The 17149-nt window shown below is 39.3% G+C and overlaps 1 protein-coding gene across 1 annotated transcript in view; it reads left to right on the top strand.

Annotated features, from left to right (window-relative positions):
* The window catches only part of PCDH1 (protocadherin 1), a 156619-nt gene that overhangs the window by 23066 nt on the left and 116404 nt on the right, over nt 1–17149 (top strand). Inside the window, exon 2 of the mRNA XM_088131581.1 lies at nt 4696–5507. Coding sequence (XP_087987707.1) covers nt 4713–5507 — 795 coding nt within the window. The 5' untranslated portion in view covers nt 4696–4712. The remainder of the gene's footprint in view (nt 1–4695; nt 5508–17149) is intronic.

The raw sequence follows: 17149 nt of genomic DNA, 5'->3' as shown, positions 1-17149 counted from the left end.
AGGGGGCAAGGAGGATAAGTGATTTGTGTTTTGGCATCCTGATGACTTTGTTGTTGTTCAGTCATTAAGTCGTGTCCAACTCTTTGTTACCCCATGAACCATATCGCGCCAGGCCTTCCTCTCCTTCACTGCCTCCCTGAGTTTGCTCAGTTTCATGCTCATTGCTTCAGTGATGCTATCTAACCATCTCATCCTCTGCCGTCCCCTTCTCCTTTTGCCTTCAATCTTTCCCAGCATCAGGGTCTTTTCCCAAGAGTCCTCTCTTCACATTAGGTGACCAAAGTAACTGATGACTTATATACTTGTTTTTCATGTTTGTGTCATGGCATTATGATGCACTTTTCATCATTTTTCATTATTGTAGTTAGTAATGGACTCCTATGACCAGAAGGCTTTATTTCTAATCTTATAGCATTATTATGTGACTTTGGGATCCTGCTTGGTTGTTCTGTAAACTGGAATAAATCAAGCTTGAAGCCACTTGGTCCCAGTAACAACCTAGTAGAGCATAAGGATTGGGTTATTAGGTTATTCTAACTCTTTTGTTTATCATAACATGAGAATTTCTAGAAACTATACTCAGTGTATAGTTTATACTTATCCTCTGTTTTCATGCAAATAGAACTTGTAAATAAACAGAGGGTATACATTCCTTGGATATTTGACATACGATAAGTGTGATAAATTCTTTTTAAGAATATAATTGCAAGTTTGATTAGTTTGAGCAGCCTTCCCAAATGTATTCCAGCATTTTTTTAAAAAAATCTAGCTTATCAAAAAAATGTCTTATGCAATTTTCTTTAAATAAATTATAATTATCTGTTGAGAAATTTGGGTTTAATTTTCCACACTTTCAGGCTTACATTGTGCGTTTCTCCTAGTTTTGAATCCTATATGGAATAAGGAACTTTAGAATTCAGCTTCTTTTGGAGCTCAGCTTCAGTGTTATTAACTGACCACACTGAAATCCCAGCAAATATCAGGAATGCTGTTTGTGCAGTACCTGCACTTGTTGTAAAACATATATTGAAAATACATGCAACTGACACATTGGTCTTGAAAATCTTTAATTATGGGATAATTATAGTTTTAAAATAGCCTTTAAATAATTTAATTTTTTAAAATAAACTGAGCCTTTCATAACACTTATATTCAATCAACTCAGTTCTGAGGAAACCATTTAAATTTTTTTTTACAGAATTAAAAAATATGTGTTCCTTTGCAGTATATTCAGTCTAAACATTTGTTTATTTGATCCTGACATGAAAGCTGCATTTGAAGATCTATAGTCATTAGAGATTCTGGAGGAATTAATTGTAGCTCCTACACCAGTTCCCCTTCTTTATAATAAGCTGAAGGAAGTTAATGAAATTGATGTTATTTGTGTATTATTTATTACAAGTGGTTTTATGCTGCTCCAGTGAAATGAATCCAAACAGCGTACACAAGTTATATACCAGTAAATCTAGCATGCACACACAATATGTACACACAGAGAGCTAGAAGGAGATGCATATCTATATCTCAAAAACATTCAATAATAAAACAGCAGGAAGCAGTACTCATACACTTCTTATGTTGACTCCTCACTCCCTGATGCCCGCTGCTAGGTTTTAACAAGCTTTCAAAATGAAGATGCTGATCTTGTTTGTGAGGGCAACTGACTGAGAAGTTTAGTTTGTAGCCCCTTCTGCCATACATCGTGAAGAATGGAGACTCTTAGTATGCTCTCTTGACCAGCATGCCTTGAATAGGCAGTTTCTACCTGAAGCAAGCACTCCATAAATATCCAGATCCTGAGGTATTTAGGACTAATAATAATTTGTAGAGTGTTACCAGCATTTTGACTTGTACCCAGAAACAAACTGGCAATTAATAAAGCTCCTGTAATATTGAAGTTATATGGCAATATGGAGGTATTATATGGAGCATACCATTAGCACATGACCTTTGGAATAATGAACTTACATTTAATAATATGAATTTTGTTTCCTATCATCTTAAAATGAGATTAATGCCACACACACATATATACAAACTTCCTATGCACTGGACATTTCAGAGAGTATTCAATAGGCATTGATTGAATTATTGAAAATCAGAAGTTTGAACATTGACCCATATGATTTAGTTTTGTTGTATTATTATTATTGCATTTGGGGCTGATATTAACAAGAATGCTAGTAAGATTCTGGATCAGTCACTATCTTAATTATGCATATGTTCTTCTTAGCTCCATCCCCAAGATTTGGAATCTCTGAAGATATCAAAATTGGTGGATTTTTCAAGCATAGGGACAGGCTAAAATAATTTTTATACTAATCCTGAAGGAGAAACCTAAAAAAAAGTGCCAGTTTGACTTTTATTGCTGGCAGCTGGTAAATGTAAGGCCTTATGGGAAAGATAGGGTTAAGGGAACTAAGTCACAATTCAATCTGCTAAAATTATCTGGAAGTTTTTTTTAATCTATAGAAAGGTTATACAGAAAAGTACTACGTTATAATAAATGAAATCATAAGCCAGTTTTGAGGTTGTTTTTTTAAATGAGATCATGGGGATTAAGCATACACATGTTCTAAAGTTACACAGTACGACATGGTGGTTGTTAGGTAGATGAGTAAGATCTTGTAAATAATTTTTCTTTGTCTTGTGGTAACCTGTGGATTCAACAGAAACTTTGAAATTTCTTGGGGCACTTCATTAGAGAGTGTAACTTTGAATTGTCTTTCCCTCTTACTTTGCTGTTAGATTTGCTGGCTACAAACTTGCTAAGGACAAACACTACTTCCTGTAGTGTTTACAAAATATTTATTTTCTTAGCTTTATTCATAATTACATTTACACACATTGGCATTTTCTTCTGGCTCTGATCCTCTATTCAGAGATTGAGTACCTGCTCCATAAATCATGCGCCACATGAGACTTGTGACATTGTTATTTCACTTTTTATACTCAATGTCATAGCTTCCATAGTGTTTTTTTTATTAGAGTAATTCTATGTAATATTATTTAGCCTTCATGTCATTTAACTAGCACTTTAAGTATTTCTTTTATAGTCATTGTGTACCTAAAATGCTTAGCAATACACACCTTTTTACTTCTAATAACATACTTGGAGTTAAGTTTACTTCCAAGACTGTGACGTCCAACAGCTCATGCATGTAAACATGCAGATACTCAGATTTTGGGGGTTGCGTAAGATAGGTTGATATACAGAACATTTCCCATGGATATTCAGGTTCATGTTTATTTTTTTAGCTTTATTCATAATTACATTTACACACATTGGCATTTTCTTCTGGCTCTGATCCTCTATTCAGAGATTGAGTACCTCAGGTAAACATGTATGATGAGGGACTGATTACTGTAGATTGAAACTGCAGCTATGAGAAGGTCCTATATCTGCTTTACCTATGAGTGTGAGATATTCCATTTTTTATAGTTTGTCTATCAAAATGGTTGTAAAATTGGCATGCTAGTAATGGATCATTAAAATATCAGGAAGAAATTAAAGTTCAGTTCATAGCAATTAACCCCATAATAGTGGACACACAATGATAAGCTTTGTGCATAGATCTACTCATATGAAATATGCTGTTAAACATATTTTTAGTTAATGTAACAGGGATCACTAATTTTTTTAATAGAAGAGATTCACAAATGTTAGCTAGTCTTTGTGGTTAACTATATATTTGCAGTCAGAGAATACATACGTACATTCTTTATTACAAGTCTGAGAATATACCTAATCCCAGATGAAATAAGAGCCTATCTGGTGGCCCTAGAATCGAGCTGACATGTATGCAGACAGAAGCATCTTAAACTGTAAGTGCAGGTATGCCCATTATTTTTGCCAGGACAAAACTGTCTGGGAAAACCTGATAAAGAAGGATATTCCACAGCATACTAGGACTACCTTGCTGATTCATCTTGTGCCAAAATGCTAGCTGTGTTAATATGTGGCAGTAAGTAAGTAAATATATCTTGGTACATGAGAGATAGGGCTAAGCATGTTGTATTAAAAAGGCTTATTACATTTCAACAATGGGAAAAAAGGGTTTTTTCAGGAAATCAAAAGATTGTTCGCTCAACTGTAGAAATGTCTTCTGAAAAGCGATGCAGAGATTTTGATGAGGGATTGTTTATGTACATTCTATTCTGTATGCATTTGTAATGTGTAGTTTTTTAAAAAACTTTTGTTATATGTTATTTTCAGAAACATGTAAATGCTTCTGTGATGCAAAGTCATACCATGGATTTCTGTTTGGTATTGTATGTATTCTTGGTGTTTTTCTATTTTAGATGGAGCTCTCTGCCAAGTTCTACTAGGCAGGGTAACTACAGATTCCCCTTCTTTGCATTTTTATTAGAGATTATAATTTATCATTTAGTGACTAAGGTATGAAGCAGTGGTAGGTGTGGCCTTCTCCAGAGCCAGGCAGGTGTGGCCATTCTGGTATCGAGCCTGGAGTGATTCACAGAGGCACTTGATTCACAGAGGCACTTCTGAAAATGGGAATGCTTTCTCTATATTCAGGAAGAAGCTGAGGGTTCGTAAGTGTTTGTTCTGTATTGACCTGCATATATAGTCCACAGCAGCTACATGCTGCTTTGTGTAAAAACTAAATTAAGTTTTCTTGGGTAGGAAGTGAACTTGGCTATTATTAATTATTTGTTTTCTCTGCTTTCTTTCAGTCTCACCACAGTTCAAAATGCAGCACCTGGTTTCTTGCCTGGGCTTGTGGTTTTTCCTCCAGCTTCCCTGCCTGGGTTCTGGAACGCGTGTAGTCTATAAGGTACAGGAGGAGCAGCCATCCAACACACTCATTGGAAGTCTGGCAGCAGACTATGGTTTCCCAGATGTAGGACACCTCTATAAATTAGAGGTGGGTGCCCCCTACTTGCGTGTGGATGGCAAGACTGGTGACATCTATACCACAGAAACTTCTATTGATCGGGAAAGTCTGAGAGAGTGCCAGCAGTTATTCCCAGGAGACCCTTGTTTTCTGGAGTTTGAGGTTTCTATCACAGACCTGATGAACAATAGCCCTCGCCTACTGGAGGGACAGATTGAAGTGCTGGACATCAATGACAACACACCCAACTTTGCATCTCCTGTCATCACGCTAGCCATTCCTGAAAATACAAATATTGGTACACTTTTCCCTATTCCATTGGCCATGGATCGTGATGCTGGTGCCAATGGTGTGGCTTCCTATGAACTCATGCCTGGTTCAGATGCCCAGAAACTTTTTGGCTTGCAGGTAGCAGAGGATCAAGATGAGAAACAGCCACAGCTAATTGTTATGGGAAACCTAGACCGGGAACAGTCAGAGTCCTATGACCTAACCATCCGGGTCCAAGATGGGGGTAGCCCACCACGTGCTAGCAGTGCTTTGTTGCGCATCACCATTCTGGACATGAATGACAATGCACCAAAGTTTGAGAAACCACTATATGAGGCTGAACTCTCAGAAAATAGTCCTATTGGTCACTCTGTATTGCAGGTGAGCCTTTTTTCAGTAGAAGAGTCAATACCTATATAATTCTAGAGTTCCTACTAATTGCAAAACATGAAAAGGATTAGGTATTTTAGATATTATTTTACATGTTTTACTTATTACTTCATATTAATTAATATAATTAATTATATTATATAATAGTATATAAAATATTTATATTTCATATATATATATATATATATATATAATATGAAATAATTATTATATAATAATAATGTAAAATTATTATTTTAGATACTAGATATTATTTGAGGTTTGGATTTGTCAACAGTTTTTGCTCATCAGCAGATGTGCTTTGCAAGGAATAGTTTGGGAAGATGGGGGCTGGAAAAATGAGTTGGGAATTTTTATAGTGTAATCAAATTCACTGGAGTTAACGGGGAGAGAAAAAAGCATATATTTCGTTTTTGTTTTTCCTCAGCTTCTGATCACATAGTATATTGTTCTAATATCACCCACTAATACTACTACCAGCAGCAATAGCACTTGATTCAGCGTGGTTGCATCAGAAGGAAGGGCAGTGAGACTCCGTCCATCAGCCTGGCTGAGTTCAACAGCCATTGTTTTCTCTCCCTGTCCACCCATGCCATCAAATGTGTTTGTTTTGCTTTTGCTTTTGTCTTATGCATTATTTTTATCACACTGTAAATGCATTAACAATAGGTAAATATTTTCCCTCTTAGGTTTATATATCCAGGAATTATAATTTGGGAGATAAGACATGATCCTAGCTGACATGGCTAAACCAAAGCCACCTCTTCCTTTCAAAATCATTACCACAACCACCCGTTTCACATTGATTTTGAGACATAGACATTGGGTGTAGATAATTTTAACTCATTGTACTCACTGTATCCACATTCAAATCCATTAACTGAGCCCTCCTTTCATACACTTAAATCTGCACGTATTCTCTCATTTCTCTAGGTATAAATGCAAACCATAAGGGGAAGGCATTTTCTAACTAGCCTGATAGAAAACTCTTTTAAAATACTTATTACTGTTTGGGGATTGAACATGACACAGAGACGGCTTAAATTTCTCCACATGCAGCAGTCCTAAGAAGAATATAATTCCGTTGCAATGTAGAGCAATATGAGAGTGGATGCAGGGTAAGAAATTGATAGGGCCTTAGAGAAGAGTTCAGTGGTTCAGATGGAATGAGAATGCTGGCCCATGGATCACTGATAATCTGCCAGGCTAAAATAAATTTGTGCAAGAGTATTGGCAATAAAGCATTATGTACATGAAACACAAATATCAGCATTTATAACATGCAGTTGAAGTACTTACAGTGCTTCATGTATCTTCCCTTAATTTATAATAATTGCAATTCATCAAGGATCAGATGAATCTTAGACTATTGTTGGCAAAGAGAGGATATATATGTATTGTCGAAGGCTTTCACGGCCGGCATACGATGGTTGGTGTGGGTCTTCCGGGCTGTGTGGCCGTGTTCTGGAAGTTTTGTTTCCTAACGTTTCGCCAGCACCTGTGACCGGCATCTTCAGAGTGCAGGAGCACAGACAGGACAGGAGCAGGAGCACAGACAGCTGCTCCTGTCTGTGCTCCTGCACTCTGAAGATGCCGGTCACAGGTGCTGGCGAAACGTTAGGAAACAAAACTTCCAGAACACGGCCACACAGCCCAGAAGACCCACACCAACCAGAGGATATATACATTTCATATTTTTTCATGTTTTCTTTAAATTGCATATTTCTATTACTTTGGCCATATCCTGCTCAGATAGTTTATTTCTTCCAGTAATTTTTTTTGTTGTTAAAGTCAATAACTTTTAATATTCTGATGAGTATTTTTAGCTTTATCCAGTAAATCAATATCCACATTGCAACTATTCCTTAATTTTGTTGGTATGCCAGTGGCATTATCCCACATTGTAAATATTTTATGATATCTTGCAGTTATCATTAGAGATGAGAGAAAAGTTTGACATTTTAATACGAGCTTACCCATTCTGGCACTTCTCAAAAATTATGTGAACCAGAATGCAGTTATACATTTAAGTAAGTCCACAGCTTAAAAATATATACAGACAAATGCATGTATTAAATAATAGTACACATAAAAGAGTAAATTAAACAAAAGTGTATAAAATGTAGAAAAATTAGCTTGTAAAAATGCCTATCTGGAAAAAGTACATTCAAAAACTGATACTGTAGTAATTTATGTGCATTACTAGAGAAATGCACATAAATGTTTATGAGGGCATTTTATTTATTTGCAGGCAGTTTTTGTTTAGTGACCACAATTAGGACTGACAACTTGGTTGTTAAGCAGAGCGGTTGCTGAGTGAAACCGTGACTGTCCTTATGATCTTACTTCAACTTTCCTTTGCTTTACAGACCTGTAAAGGTCGTAAATACGAAGATTGGTTGCAAAGTTACTTTTTCATCACATCGTAACTGTGAACAGTCACTATATGAGGCAGTTCTAAACAAGGACTATTTATATATGATTTATATAGCTGCCCATCTCACACAAGTGACTCCAGGATGTTTACAAGAGGGGCCATTCGAATCTCCAGAAGGATGCTGTTCCACAGAGCAGGTGCTGCCACTGAAAAGGCACAACTCTGTTAAAGCAAATTTAAATTTCATTTCTTGACCCATTGTTGATTACTGTAATGTTTATTTAGAAGATAGATTTCTGAGTTCAATAGGGATTTATTGACAGATAACATGTATTATATAATATGCTTAATAATAAATGAATAAAATTAATTATTGAATAAAAGTATGTTAGGCTTCAATCTTTACCCATATATCTTAAGAACAATCCTCATTCATTTCAGTATTTCTTGTTTTGGAGTAGAAATATGTAAGATTGTGTTTAAAGTACCTTTTAATTATGTTTTCTTATTTAATGGCCCACTGTTTTTCCCCATTTTTTCTTCCAGTTCTGTCAGCAACCCTTACTATGCAAGGTCTAAGTAGAGGGATAAAGGACTGTGGTTCAAACTTCCTATAAGCAATTGCTGCCTGCAAAACAATACAGGATCCTTAGTGAGGTGAAGGTGATTTGGGAAGAGAAAATGGAACAATGTAACCCTTTATAAGAGCTTACCTGCTAGTAACCATATTAATATAGCAGCCAAACGAAAATTTGCTATTCATTCAACTTAGCTAGGCACCAGAATTAAGGCTTTTTTTATATTTGAATACCCAAGGTAATAATTTGAAAGCTTTTCTCAGAAGAAAGTCTCTGCTTGTAAGATACAGGAATTCAGAATTCTTTTCACTGACTTACACTTGGCTTTTGTAATCTGCAGTTTGGAGTTGACACCATTAGGAAACAAATAGTTTGGAAGAGTGTGGCTTTTGTTAAACTTACTCTTTCATACTTTTTCATTTGACAATGACAGAGTTGGCTTATCCCTAGGACAGTCCCACTGAAGGGGCAGATCATCCCATGCAGAGATTGCTAGTGCCTACCAAGGTTGCAGTTACAAGTTCCCCCCTCCCTCTTCGTTGGTAATTTGGTGTCCTGACTTCAAAACTGTGCTCTTACCCAATTCCTATTCATTATGGTTACATCAGAGTGATTGTTTTGGATGTGAACAATTGGTTTCATCACTAACTTTGGCTCCTCAAAACTAGAAGAGGATAATTTTAATCTTGTATTTGGTACTTGCTTTCCCTGTTATCAGCATTGTCCCCCATTTTGGGAGAGGATTTGTAGGTAGCCTTCAACGTGGCCTTAGTTCCTTCCTGTTGCTTACTAGCAATTTACTAGCAGTATTTTGTTGCTCATTTTCTTGGTAAATTCCTCACATACCATAATGGAAGAAGTGGCCTCTCAGTTAAACCTGTCAAACCTGTTCCACAAAAAAAATCACAGAAAGAAATACTACCTTTCAACTTCTGGCATGAGCAGAACCTAGGCTAAGAGCAAGAAAAATGTTTAAAAAAAAGCTATAAGGGTCTTCAGAATTCAGTGTATGAGGCAATATTGGATATGGCTTGTATGTGCCAAATTAATAGAGAACATGAAAAATGGCTTTATATTTTATTTATTATGACTGTGTTATTTATGTATGTATGTATGTATTTATTTATTTATTTGACTTGTCCCTGCCCATCTCCCCATAACGGGGGACTCTGGGCAGCTTACAACAAACTAAAATCAGAAATACAATTAAAAGTTATAAAAACCAGACATGACAAAAATAAAAAAGCTAAAAAATCCAAGAGGCCAATAGGGGCCACACTAGGCCGCTAAGGGGCCAGCCAACCCCATTTCTGATATCCTCCCTCCCCGCCCCAGGCCAGATGGCAGAGCCAGGTCTTCAAATCCCTCCGAAAGGCCTGGAGTGAGGGGGCCTGTCTCACCTCCGGGGGCAAGATGTTCCAAAGGGCGGGGCCACAGCAGAGAAGGCCCGCCTTCTGGACCCCGCTAATCGAAGTTCTTTTACCACGGGGATCCGGAGCATGCCCTCTCTGTGAGATCGGTGGGACGGGTTGAGATCGTGGGGGCGAGAGTTAGCCAGATAGAGAAACAGAATGGCTGGCCTAAGGTCAGCTAGTGAGATGCCATGTATCATTACAGTTGCCTTGTTGTTAAATGTGTAATTTAACTATTGGAAAAGCGGTAAAGTAGGTTAAACAGCTAGTCAAGACTGAGGAATCTGCCCTCAAGAGAGGCTTAGAGGATCTGATGGTATAAGGAAAAATTGGCAGGGAATGCATGAATGGATCATGATCCATGATTTTTTTTCCCACATAGACTTGGAAAATAGGCACAGCACGTAATTAAATGTGGAATTCATTTTATGATGTTCATTTATATGACTTCATGCTATCTGGAATCTCTACATTTGAAACACAAACTATATTTAAAAGCTAGTTACACATGAACAAACAAAAATTCCTGAAGGTATATGGCTGGCCAATAGTGGAAATCATTTATTTATTTACAGGGCTTATAGGCTATGCCAGTCTACCAACTGAGTGGTATATAATTTCCCAATACATATCTGGGATTAAAAACCATAAAATGAGTTTAAAGAACAGCAACTAGAAATATTCCTATTATAGTAGAAAAAAGTCCCTAAAAAAGATTCATTTAAATGGAGATCAGGTACTTTACACTGAAGCACAAATTGGTTTATTGATAGCACTGGAGGCCTAAAGAGGTGTGGGGTCAACAGTCCCTCTTTGTAGACTTATTCAAATTAAAATCATCCTTGTAGGAGGGGGTGTTCCCAAAGCCTTTTAAGGAGGCCCTGGTCTGCCCCCTCCTCAAGAAACCATCACTAGATCTCACCCTTCTGGACAATTTTTGTCCAGTTTCCCACCTTCCCTTTTTAGGAAAGGTGGTGGAAAAGGTGGTTGCACGACAGCTTCAGAGGATCCTGGAGGAAACAGATTATTTGGATCCCTATCAGTCAGGTTTCAGGCCCGGCTATGGGACAGAAACAGCATTGGCCACACTTTAGATGATCTTTGACAAGAGCAGGATGGGGGTAGTGCATCGATCCTTGCTCTTGACCTCTTGGCAGCTTTTAATACCACCAACCATGGTATCCTTTTGGGTTGGCTGCAGGAATTGGGGCTGGGTGGCACAGTTCTGTGCTGGTTCAGCTCCTTTCTCCAGGGCGGTGTTGGTGGGGAGCGAGAGGCCCAACCCATGGCCCCTACTTTTTGGGGTGCCTCAGGGTTCGGTGCTCTCAGCGCTCCTATTTAACATCTACATGAAACTGTTGGGTGAGATCATCTGGCACCATGGGATGAGGTATCATCAGTATGTTGATGATAATTATATATCTCCATCCCTGGTGACCTAAGTGATGCTGTGGCTACTCTTTTGTGGTGCCTGAAGGCTGTAGGGGCCTGGATGGGGGACAACAGGCTTCAACCCTGGTAAGATGCAATGGCTGTGGGTACAGGGAGCATCAAGATCTAGGAGTTTTTCATCTTTGGTTCTTGACAGGGTTGCACTACCCCAGACAGACCCAGTGTGTAATTTGGGGGTCCTCCTGGACTTACGACTCCTGCTCAAAGAGCAGGTGGCAGTCATGGCTAGGAAGGCCTTTGCGCAACTTCAAGTTGTGCATCAGTTATGCCCCTTCCTGGATCGGGAGGCTCTCTACATGGTCACTCATGCCCTGGTCACCTCCTGGTTGGATTACTGCAATGTGCTGTACATGGGGCTACCCTTGAAGAGTATCCAGAAGCTACAGTTGGGGATAGCTGCAGCAGCGCAGACAGTTCTGAATGCTGCCGGGGGGCCCATATAACACCTCTGTTACACGAGCTGCATTGGTTGCCGGTTTGCTTCCGGGACCAATTCAAGGTGTTGGTTATTACCTTTAAAGCCCTTCATGGCACACGACCAGATTACCTGAGGAGCCATCTCGCCCACATTATAGCAGCCTGCCCTGCTCAGTCTGGCAGAAGGGGCATGTTGCGGACTCCACCAGTGAAGGAATTTCAACTGGTGGGGTCTAGGAAGAGGGCCTTTTCTGCCATGGCCCCTGCTCTGTGGAACAGCTTACCACTTGAGGTGCAGTGTGCCCCCACTCTCATAGCCTTCAGGAAGAGTGTGAAATTTTGGCTATGCCAGATGGCCTGGGGGCTGGATGGAGGCTCACCCCATTGGAATTGGCTTGTGGGGTAATTGATTTTAACCCCCCCATCTTTTTGAATGTTTTTAGCCTTTTATGTATATGGTCTTTTTACATAGTTTGACTTTTTAACTAAATTAATGTGGATATTTATATTAACTGTTTTGGGGTTTTATTTTAATTGTGAGCCGCCCAGGGTCACTCTCTGGGAGAGATGGGCGGCATATAAACAAACAAACAAACAAACAAACAAGTAACTGGATTATAGTTACAAGGTATTTTATTGGATATACTCTGGGAGAGATGGGCGGCATATAAATAAATGAATGAATGAATGAATGAATGAATGAATGAATGAATGAATGAATGAATGAATGAATAAATGTAACTGGATTATAGTTACAAGGTATTTTATTGGATATACCACATCATGTGCCTAGTGAGGTCAGTGAGGTAATTAGGGTGTACTATGAAGAAATAGGCATGGCCAGAAAAATAAATTAAAAATAAGTAGCACTAATAAAAAGAAACCCAATCTCATAACTACAGGGCAATTACAAATCACCTTTCTGGCTTGGTGGAACAACCAGGTTTTTACCAGCTTCTTAAAAACCACAAGGCAAAGAGCTTGATCATACATTGAGAGGTCAGTGACTGGAAAGGCCATGAGATGGCCCTTGAAGTGACAATCTCTAATTGCGAGGAGACATAGCGGGTCTTGTTAGGCAGGAAGATGCTACTGGGAGAAGGTGGTCCTGCAGATACTCAAACCTTGAAACCTGAAGAGTGTTAAAGATGGCAACCAGCACCTTGAACGGTAACCTGGAAGCCAAGTGGCAATCAGTGCAGATCTCACTGAAATTTGAACCCACAAGTAGTTCATCTTGCTGCATTGAGTCTCAACCTTTTCCTCCCCATACAGACAGACAGCCTCCAGGTACTGTACCTCAACAGCACTTTGATAATATCACTTATTGTCAGCCCAACAAGGTAGGTCAAAGTAGGAAACCAGTGCCATATAGGTCAGGACAACTTTGATTGTAACAGCTATAATAATAGAATCATGCAAGTTTGAATGTGCTTCCCCCTCCCTCAGTTTTTCTTCATATAAACTAGGGAGGGACTTGTCTGAGACATTTTCTCGGCCTGGGTTCAGGCCCTGCTTATCTGACCATTGCCTTGGTAGCAGCTTTTCCTTCTGTCCTTCAAGACCATTCCCTTTTCCCTCTACAGTTGGTCCTTGTTTAGTGACCACAGTTGAGACTCCATTGCTAAGTGTGACCATGACAGGCTTACAATGTCACTTCCCATTTGGTCCTTAAGCAAATCACCACAGGTAGTCCTCACTTAACAACCATTCAGCGACTGTTCAAAGTTACAGTGGTGCTGAGTGAATTGTAATTATGACTGGTCCTCAAAGTTACAGCCGTTGCAGCACCCCTGTGGTCATGTGATCAAAATTCAGGCTCTTGGCAGCCTGCCTGCATTTACGACTGCAGCATGCGCTTCAACTCCCCCCACCCACCTGTCTCTCCCCAACTCTGCCCTTTTGGCTGCCCTGCACTCCCCCACCACTCACCACCTGGGGTATGTGACAGCAGGCGAGTGCAGGGTAGCCAAAAGGGCAGAGTTGGGGGGGAGATAGGTAGGTGGGAGGAGTTGAAGCAGAGGTTAGTGTGGCGGGGCAGGAGAAGTGTGAGGTCTTTGCCTAACAACCAGGTAGTCCTCGCCTAACGACTGCAGTTGGGACTACCAGGACTGCTATTGCTAAGCAGTGTGGTCATGTGACAATTTGCTTAACAACCACTTTACTTAGCCACAGAAATTCCAGTTCCAATTAGGGTCATTAAGCAAGGACTACCTGTAACTCTGCTTGTTGGAAACCAGTTGTGAAGCATGCAAATGGTGATCATGTGACCACAAGATGCTGTGATGTTTGTAAATGTGAGGACTGGTCACAAAGCTGTTTCTTTTACATGTAATTTTGAATGGTTCCTAAATGAGGCAGTTGGTAAGTGAAGACTACCTGTATACTTATTTGGCCAAAGCTAGAGATGTATGAAACCTGATCCCATACTAATGGATGATCTCAGCCAGTGGTTGCATGTAGATGTTGAATAGGAGTAGGGAGATCTTTGAGCTTTGTGCTACTCCTCAGTTAATCTTTCCTTCCTTATTACCACCAGCTGGAACTATCTCTTGTATAGTGAATTAAATGAAGATCTGATCTGATCTAGCAGAGCCTTTGTTTTTTAAGGGCCAAGAGAAGATTTGATCTTAGATCATCTCAGTCAAGTTTAGCAGTCTGTACATTACAGTTCACTGGCTTGTTAAATGCCTTTTATATTCTCAAATTCTTTATTTACAATCAGAGATCAGCAATAGAAACCAGTAAACAAAATCAAAACAGCTAAAAGGAAAAAGAAAAGATTGTCAAGTTATGTTTGGTGCTAATTGTTACCTCATGTTAGCTGCTACAGCGATAAATTTGATTACTGTGTAGGTGGTTTTGCGGTTTGAGATTTGACAATATAAAGTGGGCGTAAAAATAGTCTGTTCTCCCAGGTGCGCTTGGTAAAAGAGGGATTATTATGTCATTTCAAAATCCTTATAAAATTACAATAAAAAAGAACATGATGAATTGTCTCTATCTCCCCAAAGTCACAAGGGGAAGTGTGCTGAGATAGGGGAATATTGGCATACCTGTCAAATAATAGTGTGGATGGAAGGGTGTTGTGTCTGACCCTGAAAAGTCCTTTCCTCAAGCTAGAGGAAGTAAGGGTAGAAGTTGAAATGTCTTGCAGGTTCCCAGAAACCTGTGTCTAGCATACTTCTGAGGCTCTGAGAGAATAAGTTGACTTCAGATTGATATTCAGTGTTGTTCAATCTTTGTAGCACCAGCTTTTCACCTGAACAAAGTCTGAAATTAATAAGGAATCTACAGGTACTCCAGATGTTCTTAATCTCTGCTTGACTGCTTTTGTCCATAGTGAAAGAATTGTGAGCTAAGACTAGTGGTAGCTTATCAGCTTTAACTGGAATGCCACCGATAGTCTCCATGTCCTGTGTTCAGCTTTGGCCATCCCACACTCAAGCCTGAATACTACACTGGGAGTGCCCTGAGGGGTTAGAAAAAACTTGGTTTGTACATCTCTAGGATGTTTTCTTCATACGTAGGCCAACCTGAACTGCATAGAATGTTTGAGCTAGTGTTTTAGCTTCAAAAAACTTCAGCACTGGAGGTATCAATTTACCTCCTTTGGAGTTAAAAAATATCTTTTGATAACCTGTGTAGATTTTGATGCTTCTTGCTTAATATACATGATGGGCTTTCTAGGATACTCCATCATGAAAGACTGCTCCTAGATATTTAAAGGAGTATACCTGTGTAATCCTGTTCTGCTCAATTTTCCAGCTTTGTTGTTTTGGTTTCTTGGCAAAAGCCATGATCTTAGATTTCTGGTGATTTATGTCCAGGCCATTTTGGGTACAGTAATGGACAGTGGTTCTCACCACATGTTTAAACCCACTATGTATACTAGAAATAACTGCAGCAGTGCGTGCATAAAGTAATATGGGGACCTTGCATCCCACAATCCTAGGCACAAGAAAATCTGGGGAATTCAGCAGTTTGAACCATTGTGTTTACATAAAAGTTTGAATATATGTGGAGTCCTTGGGGTTCTTTGAGCTTGGTTTTTTTCTTGCAAACATTTCATTACTTGGTTAGGTAACATCTTCAGTGCTAAATGGGATGAGGTTTGCTCTCTATACTGTGGCATGCCTTGGCAGTGCTGTGGCATGCCTTGGCAGTGCTGGTGGGCTTTGTTTTGCTCCTCTGGTAGTTCCTTGATTTGTTGTTGTTGTTCAGTCGTTAAGTCATGTCTGACTCTGTGACCCCATGAACCATATCGCGCCAGGCCTTCCTGTCCTTCACTGCCTCCCTGAGTTTGCTCAGTTTCATGCTCATTGCTTCAGTGATGCTATCTAACCATCTCATCCTCTGCTGTCCTCTTCTCCTTTTGCCTTCAATCTTTCCCAGCATCAGGGTCTTTTCCAAAGAGTCCTCTTCACATTAGGTGACCAAAGTATCTGAGCTTGAGCTTCATTATCAAAATTCCTTGATTAGCATATGTTTACTGCTTGATTGTGTGTCTGGTGGTAACCTTTGCCTTTTGTCTCTTTTGAATAGTATGTAGATGCTGTTTATCTCTATGTGTCTGTTAATTGCTGCCTTGTCTGAATACCAAGCTTCCAGGAATTCGCTTGCATTTTTGGATTTAGCTTGGTCTAAAATGCTGACCGTTTCCCAGTTAAAACTATGGTTAAGTCTGTCCATGTGTTGTGAGATTAAGGAGTTCTCATCATGTCTTCTGACTGCTAGTTGGTACTCGTGGATGTTCTCTGCTAGTCTTCTGCCTGTCTGTCCTACATAGTGTTTACACTGTATGTTGTAGATGACTCCTGTTTTTTCTTCTTGTGCTACTGGGTCTTTTGGTTTACTTAAGATATTTTGGAGTGATTTTGTTGGTTTGTGTGCTACTGAGATGCCATGTGGTTGTAATAGTCTGTTGGTGGTTTCTGAGATGTTTCTGATGTATGGCAGTGTGATCCTTTTCATAGCTTGTGTGGGTTGTGTTGTAGTAGGTTGAGTGGTCAGGCACTTTTTGATAAAGTTGCGTGGATATCCATTTTGTTGGAAGATGTTGTATAGGTGGTCTTTTTCCTTTTTTTGATGTTCTGGGTTGCTGCAATGTGTTTGTGCTCACTTGAATAATGTTCTTACCCAGCATCTCTTGTGGGAGGTTGGGTTGTTACTTTGGTAATGGAATACTTGATTGGTGTGGGTTGTCTTCTGATAAACTTGGGTTTCTAATTTACTGTTGTTTCCTCTGCTGATGAGGATATCCAGGAAGGGTAGCGTGTTGTTGTTTTCTTCCTCTCTGGTGAATTTTATTCCTTTGAAGATGTTGTTGATGGTTTCATGTGTCTTCTCTAGTTGTTCCTTTTTTATTATGACAAATGTGTCATCTACATACCAGAT

This window comes from Python bivittatus, unplaced genomic scaffold (assembly GCF_059951505.1).
Source record: "Python bivittatus isolate LINGU-HERP-01145 unplaced genomic scaffold, Pbiv_v1 ctg000960_np1212, whole genome shotgun sequence".
Classification (NCBI taxonomy): Eukaryota; Metazoa; Chordata; class Lepidosauria; order Squamata; family Pythonidae; genus Python; species Python bivittatus.
The sequence above is the reverse complement of the archived record's forward strand: the minus strand, read 5'-3'. Positions and strand labels throughout refer to the sequence as shown.